The sequence below is a fragment of the Taeniopygia guttata genome, chromosome 11 (assembly GCF_048771995.1).
Source record: "Taeniopygia guttata chromosome 11, bTaeGut7.mat, whole genome shotgun sequence".
Lineage (NCBI taxonomy): Eukaryota > Metazoa > Chordata > Aves > Passeriformes > Estrildidae > Taeniopygia > Taeniopygia guttata.
This window is the reverse complement of record NC_133036.1, coordinates 5,683,903-5,700,081: the sequence shown is the minus strand read 5'-3', so window position 1 is coordinate 5,700,081 and position 16,179 is coordinate 5,683,903. Positions and strand designations below refer to the sequence as shown.

At 43.3% G+C, this 16,179-nt stretch overlaps 1 protein-coding gene across 3 annotated transcripts in view; it reads left to right on the top strand.

Annotated features, from left to right (window-relative positions):
* Positions 1-16,179, top strand: part of RANBP10 (RAN binding protein 10) — a 67,477-nt gene that overhangs the window by 453 nt on the left and 50,845 nt on the right. For 2 of the 3 annotated variants that reach the window (XM_002195753.6, XM_030282316.4), the window contains exon 2: positions 724-835. The exons of the other annotated variant lie outside the window; for it this stretch is intronic. In XM_002195753.6, the coding sequence (XP_002195789.2) occupies positions 724-835 (112 nt within the window). The remainder of the gene's footprint in view (positions 1-723; positions 836-16,179) is intronic. 3 annotated transcript variants of the gene reach the window in all.

Sequence of the window (16,179 nt, the reverse complement as noted above, 5' to 3'; positions counted from 1 at the left end):
GGCTGAGCCGGCAGCGGGTCCGGCGGGCCGGGGCAGGGGGGACGGGCGGCTCCGGGCGCTGCTCGGGCCGGGGGCTCGGGGGCGGAGGCGCTGGGGAGCCGGGGGGTCTCCCCGGCGGAGTGTGTGGCCTTATATAACGCTGTGCTGTGCCGCTCGCCCGGGCCCGCTGCAGGCAGAGCGTCTGTTTACTCTGTCATCCTGCTTAAAACCCAGCCGAGGGCTCCGCTGGCCCCGACACGCTGCCTAACCGGGGCTTTGGCTGCTCGGGTTTCCACCAAAGAGCTGCTCACAGACTTGGAGTGCCATGTTTTCCTTGCTCGCGGTTGGAGCTGTTCTCCCTATCCACCCAGCGGAGAAGTCATTATTCCTTTTCCTGCCTGGCTAGTAAACACTGATGTCATTCCCTTCTTGTGTAATCATTTTTGTCTTCTGTCTGTGTACGTTGGTCTTCACATTATGTCTGTAGGGAGGGGGAGAGGTGGTACTGAGAGTCTTTCTCAAAACTTCGTAGTGAAAACAAAGAGAAAACTGAAATGCTGGTGCTGTAGCAATTGTTATTGGTGGCAGTGCAGAGTTGTATACGCTGGTTCTCTGAAAAGTGTGCTGCAAATGGCTGGCTCCGTGTAGAAACAGATCCCTGCTGGCTTCATACAGTGAGGTTTTAGATCAGGGTATGTGAGAGGCCAGATCCCCCTCAGTACTTACATTTCTGTTCTTTCTTAGGTCACGGTAAAAATCACAAAGATGCTGCCTCGGTCAGGGCCACTCACCCCATCCCTGCAGCCTGTGGCATTTATTACTTTGAAGTGAAGATCGTCAGTAAAGGTAGAGATGGGTAAGTGCCTCATTGCAGCTCAGTGCCTGGGGAAGTGTGTCTGGCAGCTCTGCTGGACTCTGGCCTCCTTTCCGGAAGGGTTCGAGGTCCCGTGGCTGCAGCAGGCAGGCTCAGCTTGGGCAGGTTTTGCCCTCCTGGTGGATGGATGGAAATGAGGTGGAATGCCCTGGAAGCAGAGGCACTGGCACAGCTGCGTCCTGAGCTCCTGGAGATGGGCACTTGTGAAAAATTCACTAAGCTGGGAGGTCTCTGGTGCAATATGAATTAAAATAGGTTTCTTCTTGCTGGCAAGGTCTGGGCACTCTGATTGCTGGAATTGTGATGCCTCAGAAATGTAGTGAAGCAGAAGGGAGGAGCCTTGAGCTTAATTTTGGACTGCTGCAGTGGTGGTGATGTGGTGAAGAGTACTGGAGCACTGGGGAAAGCAGTAAAGGGGCATTTTTAACAAGGTCTAGAGTTCTCTTGTTAACATGGTTTTAATTTTGGCTCATTATGCAGGTGTCAGTGTGCTCTGTGTGGATGGCCCTGGCATTGTTTATTGTTAAAAGGATGAATATGGCAGGAATATTATCTGGAAGGGAAAGCCACACAGGCGGAGGGATTGGATGTAATTAATTAATCCAGTCCTTCAAGTGTGACATTTGAGCTCTGACCAGTTTAAGGGTTCTGGGGAAGGCAGCAGATGTTCCTACCAAAAACCAAATGAAAGTGACAACTTGTTACAGTTGAATTTTTTTGCTGTCATTGTTGAAGTGAGAAGTGGCCTACTTGTAAAGAGACATGGAAGGATCTCGGTTTGTGCTGCATTTAGGCCCTTGATAATTACTGGGTTATCTGCCAAGGTGGATGCTGGGCTGAATTCCTTATACATGCAGGAAAAGACCATCCTTATTCCTTCATTTCACTGAAATCACATTACAAAAGGTCACTGAACAGCACTTAATCTTTACTGCAGTCTAGATCAATCTTAAAGGGAGATAATGGAATTTTCTGCTTGTCTCCCAAGAACAGAGTTTTCTGTATTAATGATTTGATGGTTTTATTGTATTCTGTAATTACAGTGACTTTCCAGGAAAAATTAATTCCAAAGAGACAGAGCCATGTGTGTTAACACAAGCTGAACAGGAGCTGCTGATAGCTCTGATCTGAGGTCAGGCAGTGGCTTTGAGAGCCCCTCTGATGTCCCAGCCATTCCTCTGCCTTGTTTTTCTTTTGCTGGTGGAGTCAGATCCAGCTTTTATCTTGAACAGGTTGGTGCTGGGGATTTGTGGTTGCGAATTGCCATTGTAGCTGCTGCCTGGCTGTCACTTGAGAAGGTTTTTGTGTCTCTCACCTTTAATAGTTTGAATTGTTCCTGCTGGAGGCTCAGTGTGTTGTACTAGTGAACTGTGACAGAGATCTCTTCTGGGGAGGCTCCCCAGTGTTGATTCCATCATGGTGACTTCAGTTCAAAGGATTGCAGGTGCAGACATCTAAAGAAGGGATTGAGGGAATGAAGTTCTCAAGCAGTGTTAGTGGCAAAGCCTGTCCATAGGAACAACACTTTAGCAAGGGAGAGGAAGAGGAATCCTTCTGAGCTCATTTTCAGAATGGCTGTTTCAGCCTCTGCCCTAGAGCTGGTTATATGAGTTCTGTATGAGGCAGTGAGGAAAGGATGTGAAGTTACTCCCTGCATGTCTCTTTCTGGAGTTTGTGATGGTGTTTCACATTTAGGTTTAAAATGTGAGTGATTTGGTTTTGAAACAAGACTTACTCAAGAAAGGCTTTGGTGAAGTGGATTTCAGGAAGTGTTGAGGAGTCTGATTTTGCTCAAAGCTGTTTTCTTTCTGTGCTCAGTGTTGTTAGTTTAGGGCAATGCACTCTGGTTATACTGACACTTGTTAATAAACAACAGAAACTAAGGTTTCAGCTAAGAAATGGGATAGAAGCTCCCAGGGGCTCTTCATGGAGAAGTAAGAATCCCAAAGCTCACACGATGCCTTTTTGCAGCCTGCCAAGGGATGTTGCCTGTGTGTGATTGCTCTGGAAAGAGGCTTCTAGAATTGGCATTAGGCAGTGCCATTTTGGATTGGTGATGTCACTGTGGGAGGGAAACCTGAGCTATGGAGATGACTCAGGTGTCAGGACCACCTTTTTAACTTCTCCTCTGTTTTTCATTGGACTGAAGGGATTTAAAACCATTGCTCTGGTTCTCTCATGTTTTCTCCCACCAGATCGTATCCTAGCAGGCAAAACACACATCCTTGCCCTGTTTTCCAGGCTGACAACTCCTGTGCTCACCCAGAGCCAGCACAGGGGAAGAGGCAGGGAGGGACTGCAGCAGCACAGACAAAGGTTGTTTTGCCCTGCCACAGCTGCTAGAAAAACTTCCTCTTTTGCATTGCCTTGTCTCTCCTGTGCTTTAATGCACCTCCCCCAGAAAGGTGCTTTTGTTAAAGAAGCAAACAAAATGATTTATGAAAACTCCACCTTTGCCATCATTGGACTTTTCTGCCTCAGCACTGATAAAATCATTTACTGGTGGATATTTCAAAGCAAGTACAGCATCCAAAAAGTCCATTTGATGTGTGTAAGAAACTTTTAAGACTGATCAAGTTTTCTTAGCTTTGGATTTTCCACTGCTCATGAGATAAAACCACAGTCCTTTGGGAAGGACAAGTGTGATTCAAACTTACTTTTAGTTTAATGGTAGCTATTTTTTATCCTGGTGGATTTAATCTTAATTGATAAGAGGTCATGTTTATTTACTGGGTTTGTTTTTTGTGCAGTTTTGTTTTGTTTTTTTTTCTGGAAGAGGGGAGGTTGCCAGAATACCATTGAAAAATTGTCTTGACAAGGTTTCTAGGTAACATGGAACAAATCAGATCAGTCAGTCTGTTGATCTGTTGCTACTTCTTGAGGGGGCAGATTGTTCTTATCCTTGGAGAGCAGAGGAGAACTTAGTTTGCACTCTCTAGTCCCAGCCCTCCTGTCACCTCCTTGTCTGTGCTGAGCACACAGGGAGTGGTTCCACAGCCCTTTGGGATGATACATGTCAGGGCTGTGGGATTCTGCCCTTGCATTTGCTGTATATTTCTACCCTTTCCCTCATGCAGACACACTGCTACCCTGTCCTATGGTGAGCTGGTTCAGGGAGGTAACTAGTGGGAAGCTGGCCAGAAAATAATAGATGATGATTTCATCTGTTGATGTCACTGTCAGAAATTACTAGGCTTTTTTCTTTCTTTCTTTAAATTGAGGTCTACTTTTCAGGATTCCTTTTATTAATTGAAGGTGATTCAATAAAGTGATGGCCTGAGCTGGCAGACAGTAGGATTGCAGCAACCCTCAGTTCCATTCAAAGTGTTGTTGAACTGTTTTGTTTTAAGACTTGCTGGTAGTTAATTCCTGAGCCATTGTGTGCTTGTCTCCTGAGTGTTGTCAACTGGAACAAAAGGACAAGAGGCAGTGGGTCACAAGTTGTGGCAAGGGAAATGCCAGCTGGACATAGGAGAGAATTTTCCTTTGTGAAGATGGCTGTGCACCTGAACAGGATGCCTGGAGAGGCACTGGCATCTCCCTCATCAGATTTGCCTGGGAGAGCCCTCAGTCTGCTGACTGACAGAAGTTTCAGAGTTACTTATGCTTTGAAAAAAGAATGTCCCAAGGTCCCTTCCTGTCCAGACCTCTCCGTGAATCTGTGGATGGCTTGCTTCCAGCATTCCTCAGATGAGCAGATTGGCAGAAATGCCTGTGACTCCTCTGTTCCTGAGCTGCCACAAATAACTCAGGCTTTTATCCTGGTGCTGTTTGTAACAATTCAACCTTAGCAGTATTTGAAGCCCTGAACTCTTGTCCTCTCTCCCTCCAGTACGTGGTTCTGTTTGGTGGTGATTTGTCAGCAGATCTCACAGCCTCTGTTTCCCCACTCCATGGTCTCTGCTTGGTAAACAGGAACAGGGAGAGACTCATCAGGGTAGGGCAGCCAACCCACAACTTAGAGGCTGCTGTGACTCAGAAGGACAAGTCATCCTCGTCCTCTTTATGCTGGGGCAACGAGCTGTCTGTGGGTGACAGTGTGTGTTCCTGACCACCAGTTTGGTTTCTTGACTGGTTTTACCTCCCCCAGCCACGTGCTGGCTTGCGATGGAGCGTGACTGGGGAGGACATTGCAGAGGCCAACCCTGATGATGCATGGCTTCTGAATTCTGGCAGAAGTCACCTGTCCTGCTGCCACCTCTCCATTTCTGAGCTGCTGCTGGAACAGACAGCCCAGCAGCTTGTGGATTGCCTTTGCTGTCTTTTCTAGGAATGGTTTGGTCTTGGACAGCTGCTTACTCATGGGTACTTTGTTGTGCTGGCATCCTGACCTCTCTGGTGGGGACAGAGCCACTGCCTGCCCATAGTGACTGTGCAAGCACAGCAGGTGTGCTCTGTGGGCAAAGGAGGTGCCAGGGCAGCCCAGTGGTTTCATGAGGACTCAGTATGGCTTTTCTTTGTGCCATGATGTGTTTTTGTGTGCCAGCATCAGTGACTGTGTCCTGAGCTCGACTGTGCTCACAGTCTTTTTGTTGGATCAGTACTTGAAACAGTGATTTCTGCATCAGGTAGAGACCCAGAAAGGCAGGAGAGGGAAGCTGGAAAGACATAAGGCACAGGAAACCTTCTTCCAGCACCATTCCACAGTTGCTTTGAGCTGTGCAGCCTGTTGTCCAGAGATGTTGGTGAGCACTAGCTTAGGTTGAGAACAGTTTTCTGGGAGAGGGAGAAAAGAGTTCTTTGAGGAGAGTGGCTAAAGAGCTAATCAGCTTAGTCCATACCATAGTTTATTTTAAATCTTCCTTTAGCTTTCATACAGAAGTGCACCATAAGCCAGACTTAAAAATAGCTTAGCTTCTCTCTGACTGAAAAAGAAAAATAAAGGTCAGATGTGTTGGTTGGTTGCAGTCTGTACATTAGTAACAAATCATCTGCCCCTTTTCCTTGCTTATGTTTCTCCTGGCCAACTTTCCATTTCTCCTCAGCATATGGTGAGTGTGATGGCTCAGTGAAAAGCCTTTTGCTCGTGTTCTCTAATGGCTTCCAGATGCTGACAGAGGCCTGTCCATGGAGAGCTCTGACAGCACTGGCTGCTTATGCTCAGACACCTTGGAGTGCCTGTCTGGATGTGGCTGTAGGGAAGGGCAAGGGATATTCTATAGGAACTGAGGATTTCTTGTGTGAGCCCTGATTTGTTACTGGTAAGCCTGTAAATAATTGATTTCCTCCCTCCTTTTAATTTTTTCCATCCTGGTTTCCAAGAATCCAAAGCCAGCACAGAGAGGGGGTTGTTCTGATTGCAGGTAGGTCTGCTTGTTTGAATTTATGCTGTCCTGCAGATACTCATTTCAACAACCCAATGCATAAATAAAGCCCCCAAGTAGATTCCATAAACAGTTCCTGCCTTGTTCCCATTTGCAGATTGCCCAAGCAAGTCCTTCTTGCTCAGCCACCAGCTGTGCCTTGGTGCTCTCAGGTGTAGAGACTCATTTTCTGCAGAGATTTTGTGTCACTTGATGACACCTCATACAAGTTGTTATTTCTTTGTCATTGTTCTGCTACACTCTTCTGAAAGGGAGTAATATTGAGAGCAGCTTTTCAGTGTAAAGGAGTCATAAGGCTGGAATATCTCATTTGCAGTTGATAGCTTTTATAATTCCTTTCTTTTTTATCAATGAAGTGGAAATTTAAACTGAGTGTTTTATAGCAGTATCATGGGCCATCCATTGTAATAGTTGAGTATCAATTTATCATTAAAATTATTTGTGAAATAAGGCAATGAAATGGAAGCAGTGATGGTGATATGGGACTTTTCCACTTGTGATGTGTGGATTGAGGTATGTCTGAGATCTGAGATTTCCTAGATTTCAGACTGTGATAATTATTTTTGTTGTTGGGGTTTTTTGTTCTGTTTCTTATGAAGTTTTGCACAGTAAAGAAGAAAAATTTTGAGAAGAGGTTGTTTTTCTTTGGTTGTTTTTTTGTCCTCCCTCCCTCTGCTATTTTTGAGTATCTGTTCTAGAAAAGGTAAGAATGTGACAAAGGCAAACTCAACATCTTCAGAATGTATGTAAAACATTACTGTGCTCAGTTCTTCAGAATATGTTTGCAGTTAAATCACAGACTAATGGGAAGTAATTAGTTACATATTCTAAGCTTGCAGATCTGAGGAATTTTATTTAATAATAAGTTTTGTAAGCTGGATAACTTTTATGTAGGAAAACCTTTTTATTGCACTTGAGAAGCCTTGAAATGATGAACTGCTGAAGAATTTATCATCCAGTGTGAAGATTTTACTGTCTTCCTTCAGCTCTTGACTGAAGCTGAATTGTGTTAGTTGTGTTATATCAACTCTGTGGCCAGATGCATTTTTTATACTGCTTTTCTAGCAATGGGATTTACATTGTACCTGTGATATAAGACTGGATCTCTGTTTCCACACTACAATCTGCCTGCTTGTTTACAAGTTCTTTGTATTGATGCCCTGGTCCACATGAAGCCTTTGTCCCTTGTTGTGGAGATGTCAGTGTGTAAAGATCTGTGAGTTCAGTGTGTGGTGCTTTCCCAGCGCTCGCCCCAGCTCTGACTCTGCTGCTGTTTAAAGAGAAAGTGTTCTTATTTCACCAGTACATCTATTAAAACTTCAGGTGTTACTTTTTCTCTGAGATGTTTTACACATAATTAATTCCCCTTCCAGGTCTTATGTAAATATTGCAGCTACTTCCTTCTGTATTTTCATTAATTATTATTAGGAGGAAAGAAATCCTCCTTCCATAGGAATTGTTGCCATCCAAGCCTAAACCAGAGGAAATCAGCCTATCAGGATGTGAGAACACCCCCTAAGAGACAGCTAGCTGGTCGTGGAATATTTTCTTCTGATTTGGGTATTGCATTTATATTGTTCCTCTTGTTTTTCAGAGGAAAAACAGGGGCTCAGGGTGCATTTTTAATCTGCCTGTTATGATGGATTGAAACGCAAGATTAGTCACCAGAATGAAAGTCTTTAAATGACTTGTCCTGTTTTGGAAGCCTTTCTGTTAGACATTTGTAGTAATTCTTAGCATTGTTTTTTACTGTTTTCTAGGCTTTGCTCATGGCAGCAAAAATGTTCTGTTATTCAGACTGGCAGTCAAACAATCTTTAAGTCCTTTCAGTCATGGAAACCTGTTTAACTTCCCTAATAGATTTTCAGTGACTATGAGCAGTGTATTTGGAAGTGAGGTTTGTTAATCAGCAGGACAACCTGAACAAAAATCCTACTTATTCAGCTGGGTGTAACCAGAATAAATAAATCAGAGAATGAGTATCAGTAATGCTTTGTGCTGTTCCCAGACTTCAGGCACCATTTGCCACTGAGATGGTTTGTGTGTGAACTTTGTTGGATATCAGCTGACTTGGAGAACGAGTCAGCTGCCAAGAGTGAAAAAAACAATAAATTCGTGGGACACCTTTGCTTCAGCTGCATTTGACCACAGGGTTTGGGTTCTGTTGAATGTGGTGATGCTTGGGGTAGCAGATGGAGAAACTGGTTATTCTTGACAGATTTTAATGGTGATTTTACCCTCCTGGCGCTTACATTGTGCCTTTTCTTTCTTAAACGGTGCTCAGATCAAGTCTTTGTCTCTGTATTTTCCATCTTTCAGTGTTCCTACAAACATTGTTAATCTACATCATCAGTCTTCCTTTCCTGAAGGTAGCACAGACAAGGGACAGTTTGGCCCTTCTTACAGCTGGCAGATACCAGTTGAACGTGATCCTAAAATTAGAAGGGAGCTGGGAATATGATGCCTTGGTCTGTCAAAAATAGCTTTTCATTCTTCCTCTGTCATTTTATCACTAATTACTCATAACCACCCTGAGAAGATGAGTTATGTTACCAGATTGCTGCCTCTCAGTTTTGTCCTGCTCACCTTCCCTTCAATGGTCTTCAGCTTTTAAGGATTCTCTGCCTTTCTAAGGGCTGATCTACAATGGACTCTTTCTTGCTTCAGGATACTTGTAGTTGTTTTTAATGAGCTCTTAAAATTTTTATTTTCTTCCCTTTATCTCCTTCTTTTCAGCCTTGCATAATTTGTCTTTACTGACATCTTCTTGGGGAATTGGGATTCTTCCTGGAGCCCATCAGTGCTATTTGTGTAGCACCATCACAGAACAGCACAATATGCACAAATAAAACCAGAACCACTTGCACTCTCGAGATTATATTCCATTGTGAAGTTGTTCCAAAATATTTGTTGTCAGACTGAGGAATTGGAGACTTTTGGAATCCAGTATTTAACATGCCATAGGTAATTTTTCTGAACAGATGTACCCTGTTTCTTCACTGCCTTAAAACAATGTTCCCCTTCCCCCACCAGAACTGCCACAATGTGGTTTCAAGTGGTGAGTTGATAAGGGTTATCATTTCTAACCACTCTTTAAACCTGGCATGAAGTCAGGACCCACCTCAGACAAGAATGATAGTTCAGAGCTTTGCAACAGGAGGCTGTGAAAGTCTCTGAAATGCCACCAGTGTGGTGTATTATTCACCTCTAACTTGATCATTTAGTTTGTTTATTTTAGATTTAACTGTGTTGAGAGCATGGGGTGCACGATAGCTGGGAGGACAGGATTCCTACCGCATAGGTGTGGTTATTAGAAAAATCTGCAGGATACAGGAAGCCTTTGAGTCACAAACCTGTGGAAGACTGGGACATCCTTTGTTTAACTCATGGCTAAGAGGATTGCTTGGCTTTGGCTGAGCCACCTAATAAAATGCCAATCCCAGGAATTTCTACCCAGTGTTATGTTAGTGTTGGATCACTACTGGGCTGGGAACAACTGCTTTACTGGAAGTCATGGCCTTCAAAACAAATTATTCAACCTCTCTGGTCCTAACTCTTTCATCTTTGGACCTTGGTGCCTGGTGGCATCCCTGGCAGTCTCGTTTTAGCCTCCTGCACTCTGCCAGGGTGGGACTGGCTCAGGAAAGAAGAGTTCTGGGCTGGTGACTGGTACCCAGCCAATGCTAAACCAATGTATTTTTTCCCCTTTGTTTCCTCAGCTTTCAGATGGGTTGAATTTTTTTGTCTGCCATCTGGGTGAGCCTCACAGCCACTTGAAAGAAGAGTGGCAGGGATTGTTTCCCCATCCTGACTTGGTACCTTTCAAGAGGTTAAACAATAAATACAGGGGAAACCTATATTTATTATTTCTACTGTCTTTCTTCTCCTGGCAGAGCCTTAATAAATCTGCCTTGCTAATTGTCAGCTAGTGTCAGAGATGAGTACTCAGTCCAAGTTCATTGGAGAAAGTCTTGCAGCTTTTTGAGGAAAGAAATGCCTGTTTTTGTTTAAAGTGTACTGCTTGTGCAGTGAGGACCATGGGCTAATTGCTTTTTCCCTCCTTCTGCCCTCCCTTTATTTTGCACACAGCAGTGCTTCCCAAGTGCTGGGTGCTTTCCATGGAGATGGTCTTTGCTCCTGGGGTTCCTGGAACTCAAGAATGTAGTGCAGGTCTGCATGAGTTCTGTTGCTGTGTTCTCCTCTGTTGTGCTCAGTGAGTTTTCAGTCTTACACTGGAAAAGCCAAATAGATGCAAATCCTGGAATTTCAGCATTAGCCACTTGCTGTCAAAGGGCAGGTCTGTTCTGAAGGTTTTTTTCTGGGTTCACAAGGATTTTTGTGGGTTTGCTCATACAAAGTAGCTTTAGACTACACAAAAAACTTTTCTTACGTTGACTTTTTGGCAGGTTCTCTGAGTATCATGTTTGTTCTGGAGAAACATCTTTTGACTCAAAGAATTGCTTCTCATATGGGTGGATTCCTCTTCTGGGACAAACTAAACACAGCCATCAGTGTCTCCCCTACTTCTGTGACTCTGTAATGCTTAGAGCAGCCTCATTAAGAGATCTCTTTGTTCCAGTTTAGGTCAGTCAGATGTTGTCACTCTGTGAAATAACTTTTCTCATTGTTTTTCAGATGATTTCTGCCCAGTGACAATATATAATTCTTCCTGAGTCACTGCATTTGAGATCTTTTATAGCTTTAAGAGTTAAATTTTAGTTCAAAAGTGCAGTCATCATTTTGGTTTTCCACAGATTTTCCAAGGGAAAGTCCTTTATTGACAAAAACCAAATTACTTTTTTTTTAATATACAAATTTAAAATGTAGCTTTGAAAACATCTGCACTGCAGAGTCCACCACCCAAGTTGTGCTAGGAGCCAGAAGTGAATGCTGTTGTGATTGGATGTCACTGTGCTGGAGCAGCTACACGTTGGTGTTCACTGCTGAAGGACTTGGGAGCTGGGAAGGGACCAAAAAGCCTCGTGTCTTTGAGCTTAATCTTAGCACAGTCATGGTGCTCTAAGACCTAGAGGAAAAAATCCTGGGAAATACTGCTGGTTTTGTGTGGAGCCAGCATCTTTTGACAGGAGAGCTTTTTACCAAGGTCCTCCATTCTTCTGCTGAGGCCAAGGAGAGGCAGGGAGTGGATAGAACAGAGCTGATGTTGTGGCTGGTGGTGAGTGTGGCTAATTCAGTCACATTTTCTAAAGCAACCAGTGCTGGGCAGGGCTGAGGTGGAGTAGGAGTCTGGAAAAATTTGGTGCTATGGTAACTGCCAAGACTGCTGGTGAGTGGAAACAAGACTGTTCTGACTGAATCACCAGCATGTGTCTGGTTTATTTTTGCCAGTCTGCTCTATTTGGAATCGGTCTACTGATGCAGCATTTTTGAAGCTTCTGATGATGTGTGGGGGACAGGTCCAAGTATTCAGTGTTCCCTGCTGAGAAGATGGTTTTAGGAGGTCACTTTTGCTTAGCTTTGCAGATTACCTATGATGGATAATGGATATAAATGTATTATTGTCCCCAATTTTTTTCCAGTTTGACACTGGGTGCTGACATTCCTGTGCATCCTTTTTTTTTTTTTTTTTTTTTTTTTTTTTAACAGGCTCTTTGGGTCCCTCAAAAAGTAGCTCCAGTGAAGGGATACTCCACAGGGAGTCTGCCCACATCATCATGGTCTGAAACCAGGGGTGATAACAGGCAGGCCATAGAGATTTATGTTGAATTATATTGAATATAATAATTGATTCATTATTAAATAAAAAAAAAGGAGGCAGTAGTTTGCTCTTGATGATGCTCACAAATAGTGTTTAACTAGTATTGCATTTGTTGCATACACAAAACGGATTTGGAGCGTTTGGAATCGAGGAAGTGAGAAGCTGTTTTGCACCAAGAAGTTCAGAAAGCATCTGGTGCTTTTGGGGGTGGTGGAGTTGAAGATTCAAATTTTTTTCCTCCCAGTTTTTAAGAGAATAGAGTGATTTTTTTTTTTTCCCACTGAGGCTTTATTGATCTTAAAGCTCATTTCATCCATTACTTCTGGTATATAAATTGATTGTAGATGGGAAAAGCAAAGTAGCACTTTCTAAAACAAAACCCAGCAGTCAAGTCTGTGACAATTTGAAGTTCTGGATATAAGCTGTGGGTTGAAACTCAGCATGGTGAGGGAGTCTGTTTTTATTTTAGGTTGTCTGCAAATTCTGTCTACAGCTCTACAGCCATTATGGTCTTATTTTTAAAGTTTGTCTTGAGCTTTAAATGGGAGCAGAAGTTGAAGAGCAAAAAACTGTGAACCAGGAAGATTTGTGGTCATGTTCCTTTTTTTTTTTTAGCAGCATATTTCCATGATGTTGTGTATCTAGATTAAAGTGTAATCTTAAATTTAGAATTTGTGGAGTTGTAGTGCTTGCTTTTTATAAAAATACAATCTTCTCAATTTAAAGCTATGTTGTCTGAAAATGGAAAGATACTATTGTATAAGTTTTGTCTTTGATTATGTGCATCAGATTTGCTGCTGTACACAAAGGAGGGGGGATGAATCTGCATAGAAAATAATGCAGTTAAGCAGGATAAGCTGGAGTGGGTGATGACCTATTTTATCTGAGTTTGACAATTAGGTTATTTCCTTTAATTTCCAATGTTTTCCTTGGTGTTGCCACCCTTATGGTGCAGTACAGTGCAGAGGATCCCAGCAAGGGATGGGGACAAAGGGCACCATGGAAGTGCTGCCGCTGGGATTGTGGTGGAGCTGTGCCAAGGCTGTGTGCAGAGGTGTCCTCTCTGTTCAGTAGGGCTCTTCATGTCAGCAGCAGCAGATGTAGAGGCAGAGGAGCAGACAAGCACCCTCAGGCAATAAGGAGGGATGGAGTTGGCCCCTGGCCCTGTGCCAGCAGAGTTGTGCTGTGTGATACTGAAAGGAAGGAATCTGACACCACCACATGACAAAGTGGCCACAGTTCTACAGTGCTTTACCTTCAGCTGAGCCAAATAGATCAGGACACAAGAAACATTCCCTATGCCAAAAGGCACATCCTGTTCTTTGAACAAAGTTTGTCACAGCCAACGAGTTCAGGAGGTCTGGAGCTTGGTGATGGGAGCTGATGAAATTGGTGGGGATGGTTCTGCCAGAGAAGCAGAATGGTCTTTGCTAAGTGTCTCAGACCTGCCAGTGTCAGGATGAGCTCTCTGGTGTTATTGCTTCAGGCTTAGATGCTGTTTTACATTGAGTTGAAGCAATTGGGTACTTTGAATCACAGTTCCCCTCAGGCCTGGACAGTTGGCAGAGGTGGTACTGAGGTTGTCACTGCTCTCACAGAGCTGAGGGCAGTTGTAGCTGTGGACTGGGATCCTTGCACACATAGTTGGAAAGCAACACAGAGCAAACCCCACCATGTTATAAGGAAATCTCTGTAGCAGAAGAAGACTTCAGACTCAGTAAAAATACAGAAATTGAGTAAGAACTCTCTTATCTGCCAGTGCACTAAGAAGGTGGCAAGGAAGAGCTGGAGTAGTCCTTGCAGATACAGGAGAAAGTCTTCCATATTGTGCCTGGAAGGCTGTAAAAATATCCCCAGATTCAGTTTATTACAGATGCATGTATGTCAGATGACACTGTGAGGCTGAATTTTGGATGCCATAAATCCCTGCTGTGGAGAGACTCTTGTGAGTCAGGGAGCTCATGAGGATGTAACTTCTGACTTGTGCCCTGAGCAGTGCAGAAAATGTTTACAGCAAAAGTGTGTTTAGAAGTTGCTCTGCAGCACTGCCCATAATTACTCATCTTTGGTATCCTTTGAGAAGTGCTATAAAAGGCCCCCAGACCCTGCCACTTTAGTGGTCATCCAAAAACCTCACCACCCAACAACAAAAAAAAGCTAGAAAACAAACCTTATAAATTAAAGAAGCTTGTTTAAGAATAGCTAATAGAATCAGAAAGGTGAATACTTTGAGATGGTACAGAGACTGTTTAAGAAGACATTTTATGGGAGGATCAAACAACTGATCAAAACAGCTGACAAAATTAGACAAAGGGATATGAGGCAATAGGGATACACACCCCAGGAACTTAAATTTTATTCAATGAGAAAAATTTAAAGAACAAACTTTTAAGCTTAAAAAAAAACCCAGTAAGGTTGCCCAAAATGAGTTGAGGACATCTGGCTAAAGGTCTGAGATTCTAAAGGAATATTTTTCCTTCCCAGCACATCAGGGATGAGAAGCAAGCTGGAGTCTCAGGAGAACTTCATAGAAAGAACTCTGAAAACATAGGAATGTTTAGAGGCTCACAAATGCCAGTCTTCTGCTTTTAAAGGATTATCATTCTGAATTAAAAGAGTTAATACAGCAGCAATGTTGTTTGTCAACAAAACACGTGCCAGTCTTTATTTTTAAATTATAATCTGGTTCCTGTTGAAGGATTAATTCAACAACCCATAAAAACACAGGAACAGATCATTTGGGTTATCTTGTCTTCATTCAAGAGCTCTAAAGAATGAATAGCTGAGCCATGGAGTGTGACAATTAAAAGGTCTTGATTACAGAGAAGAGATATGTGTCTATGGGGTTGTTTTCCCCACAAGGGATCCAGAGGAATAAAATCTCTTCCATCCTTGTAATCTCTACACCAGAGCAGAACCTTCCTTGTTGCTTTTCTCGAGGTGAACCTGGGGTTCAGGAGCTGGAGGCTCGGGGTGGGTGTGCCAGGCTGTCCCCACGGCACGTGCAGTGTGTGAGTTCAGGGTTGTGCTGTACAGCAGCAGCCAGGCTTCCCTGGATGATCTCACCTCCTTGACCACTCACAAGAGAGCTGGGTTGAGCTGGTATGATCACATCAGGACCTGTCTGTGTGTGTGCCTCAGGGAGTTCTGTTTTCTCACCATGGTCAATATCCTGATCGATATTTGCCAAGAGTTTGCTGCCTCTTTGCTCTTTCTGTTGGTCTGAGGAGGAAGGGTCTGGATCCTCTGGCAGCTGCTACACTTCAGGAACAGAGCATCTCTTCTGAAAGAAGAGATTGACTTAATTTAAAGTACTGCACAACTGGGCTTCAAGGATTTGAAATCCAGAAAGTCATGCTACCAAAACGTGGAGTGTACAAGAGAGTTGGCCAGGTTTGCAAAGCTGGTCTCTTCTCCCAGGTAACAAGTGACAGGAAAAGATGACATAGCCAGGGACCTTTAGGTTGGATATCAGGAAAGATTTCTTCATGGAGAGGTTTGTCAAGCACTGGAATAGGCTACCCAGGGAAGTGGTGGAGTCACTATCCCTGCAGGGATTTAAAAGATGAGTAGCTGTGACACTGGTTCAGTGGTGAGCTTGGCGGTTTTGGTCAATAGTTGGACTCAACAATCTTAAAGGTATTTTTCCACCAAAACAATACTATTTAATGCTATTAAAAAAGTTATAGGCTAAGATGTGACACATTTGTAGATCTGTAAGGATTAAAATTTCAGTGTAAATAAAAAATAAACAGGTATTGCCATTTTCATCTAACAGTGACTGAGATGGGGAAGTCAAGGACAGGACAGTTTCTGCAGGGGACTTAAGCACATAACTTGAAGAAATATAACTTTGGGGTGAAATTCTGAAATAGTATTTCCATACCTGGTTAATGTTTTATGGAGCAGGTGGCCAAGGAAGCCACAAGAGGAAAACTGAAGGAGTGAAAGAATAGCAGGACACTGCCTGGCCTGCTTGATTCTTACCTTTACAGGAACAAGAGCCCAACAGTTAATTTCAAAGCTCAGTAACCTAAAAATATGGGAGTGTGTTGAGAAAAAAAAAACCTGAGCTGTGCTACCAGAGGATATTAAGAAAATTACAGACCATGCAAATTAACAGAAACAGAAGACACAAAATGGAAATGTGCATAAGTATTGCAGTAAGGAAGAGGAGACTTTGTGAAGTCTGGTTTTGCCTTACTGTCCTGCTGGATAGGTGCAAAATTATTTTTATGAGGGTGGAATAAACAATCCAAACTTTATTAAAAAAATGGCCTCTG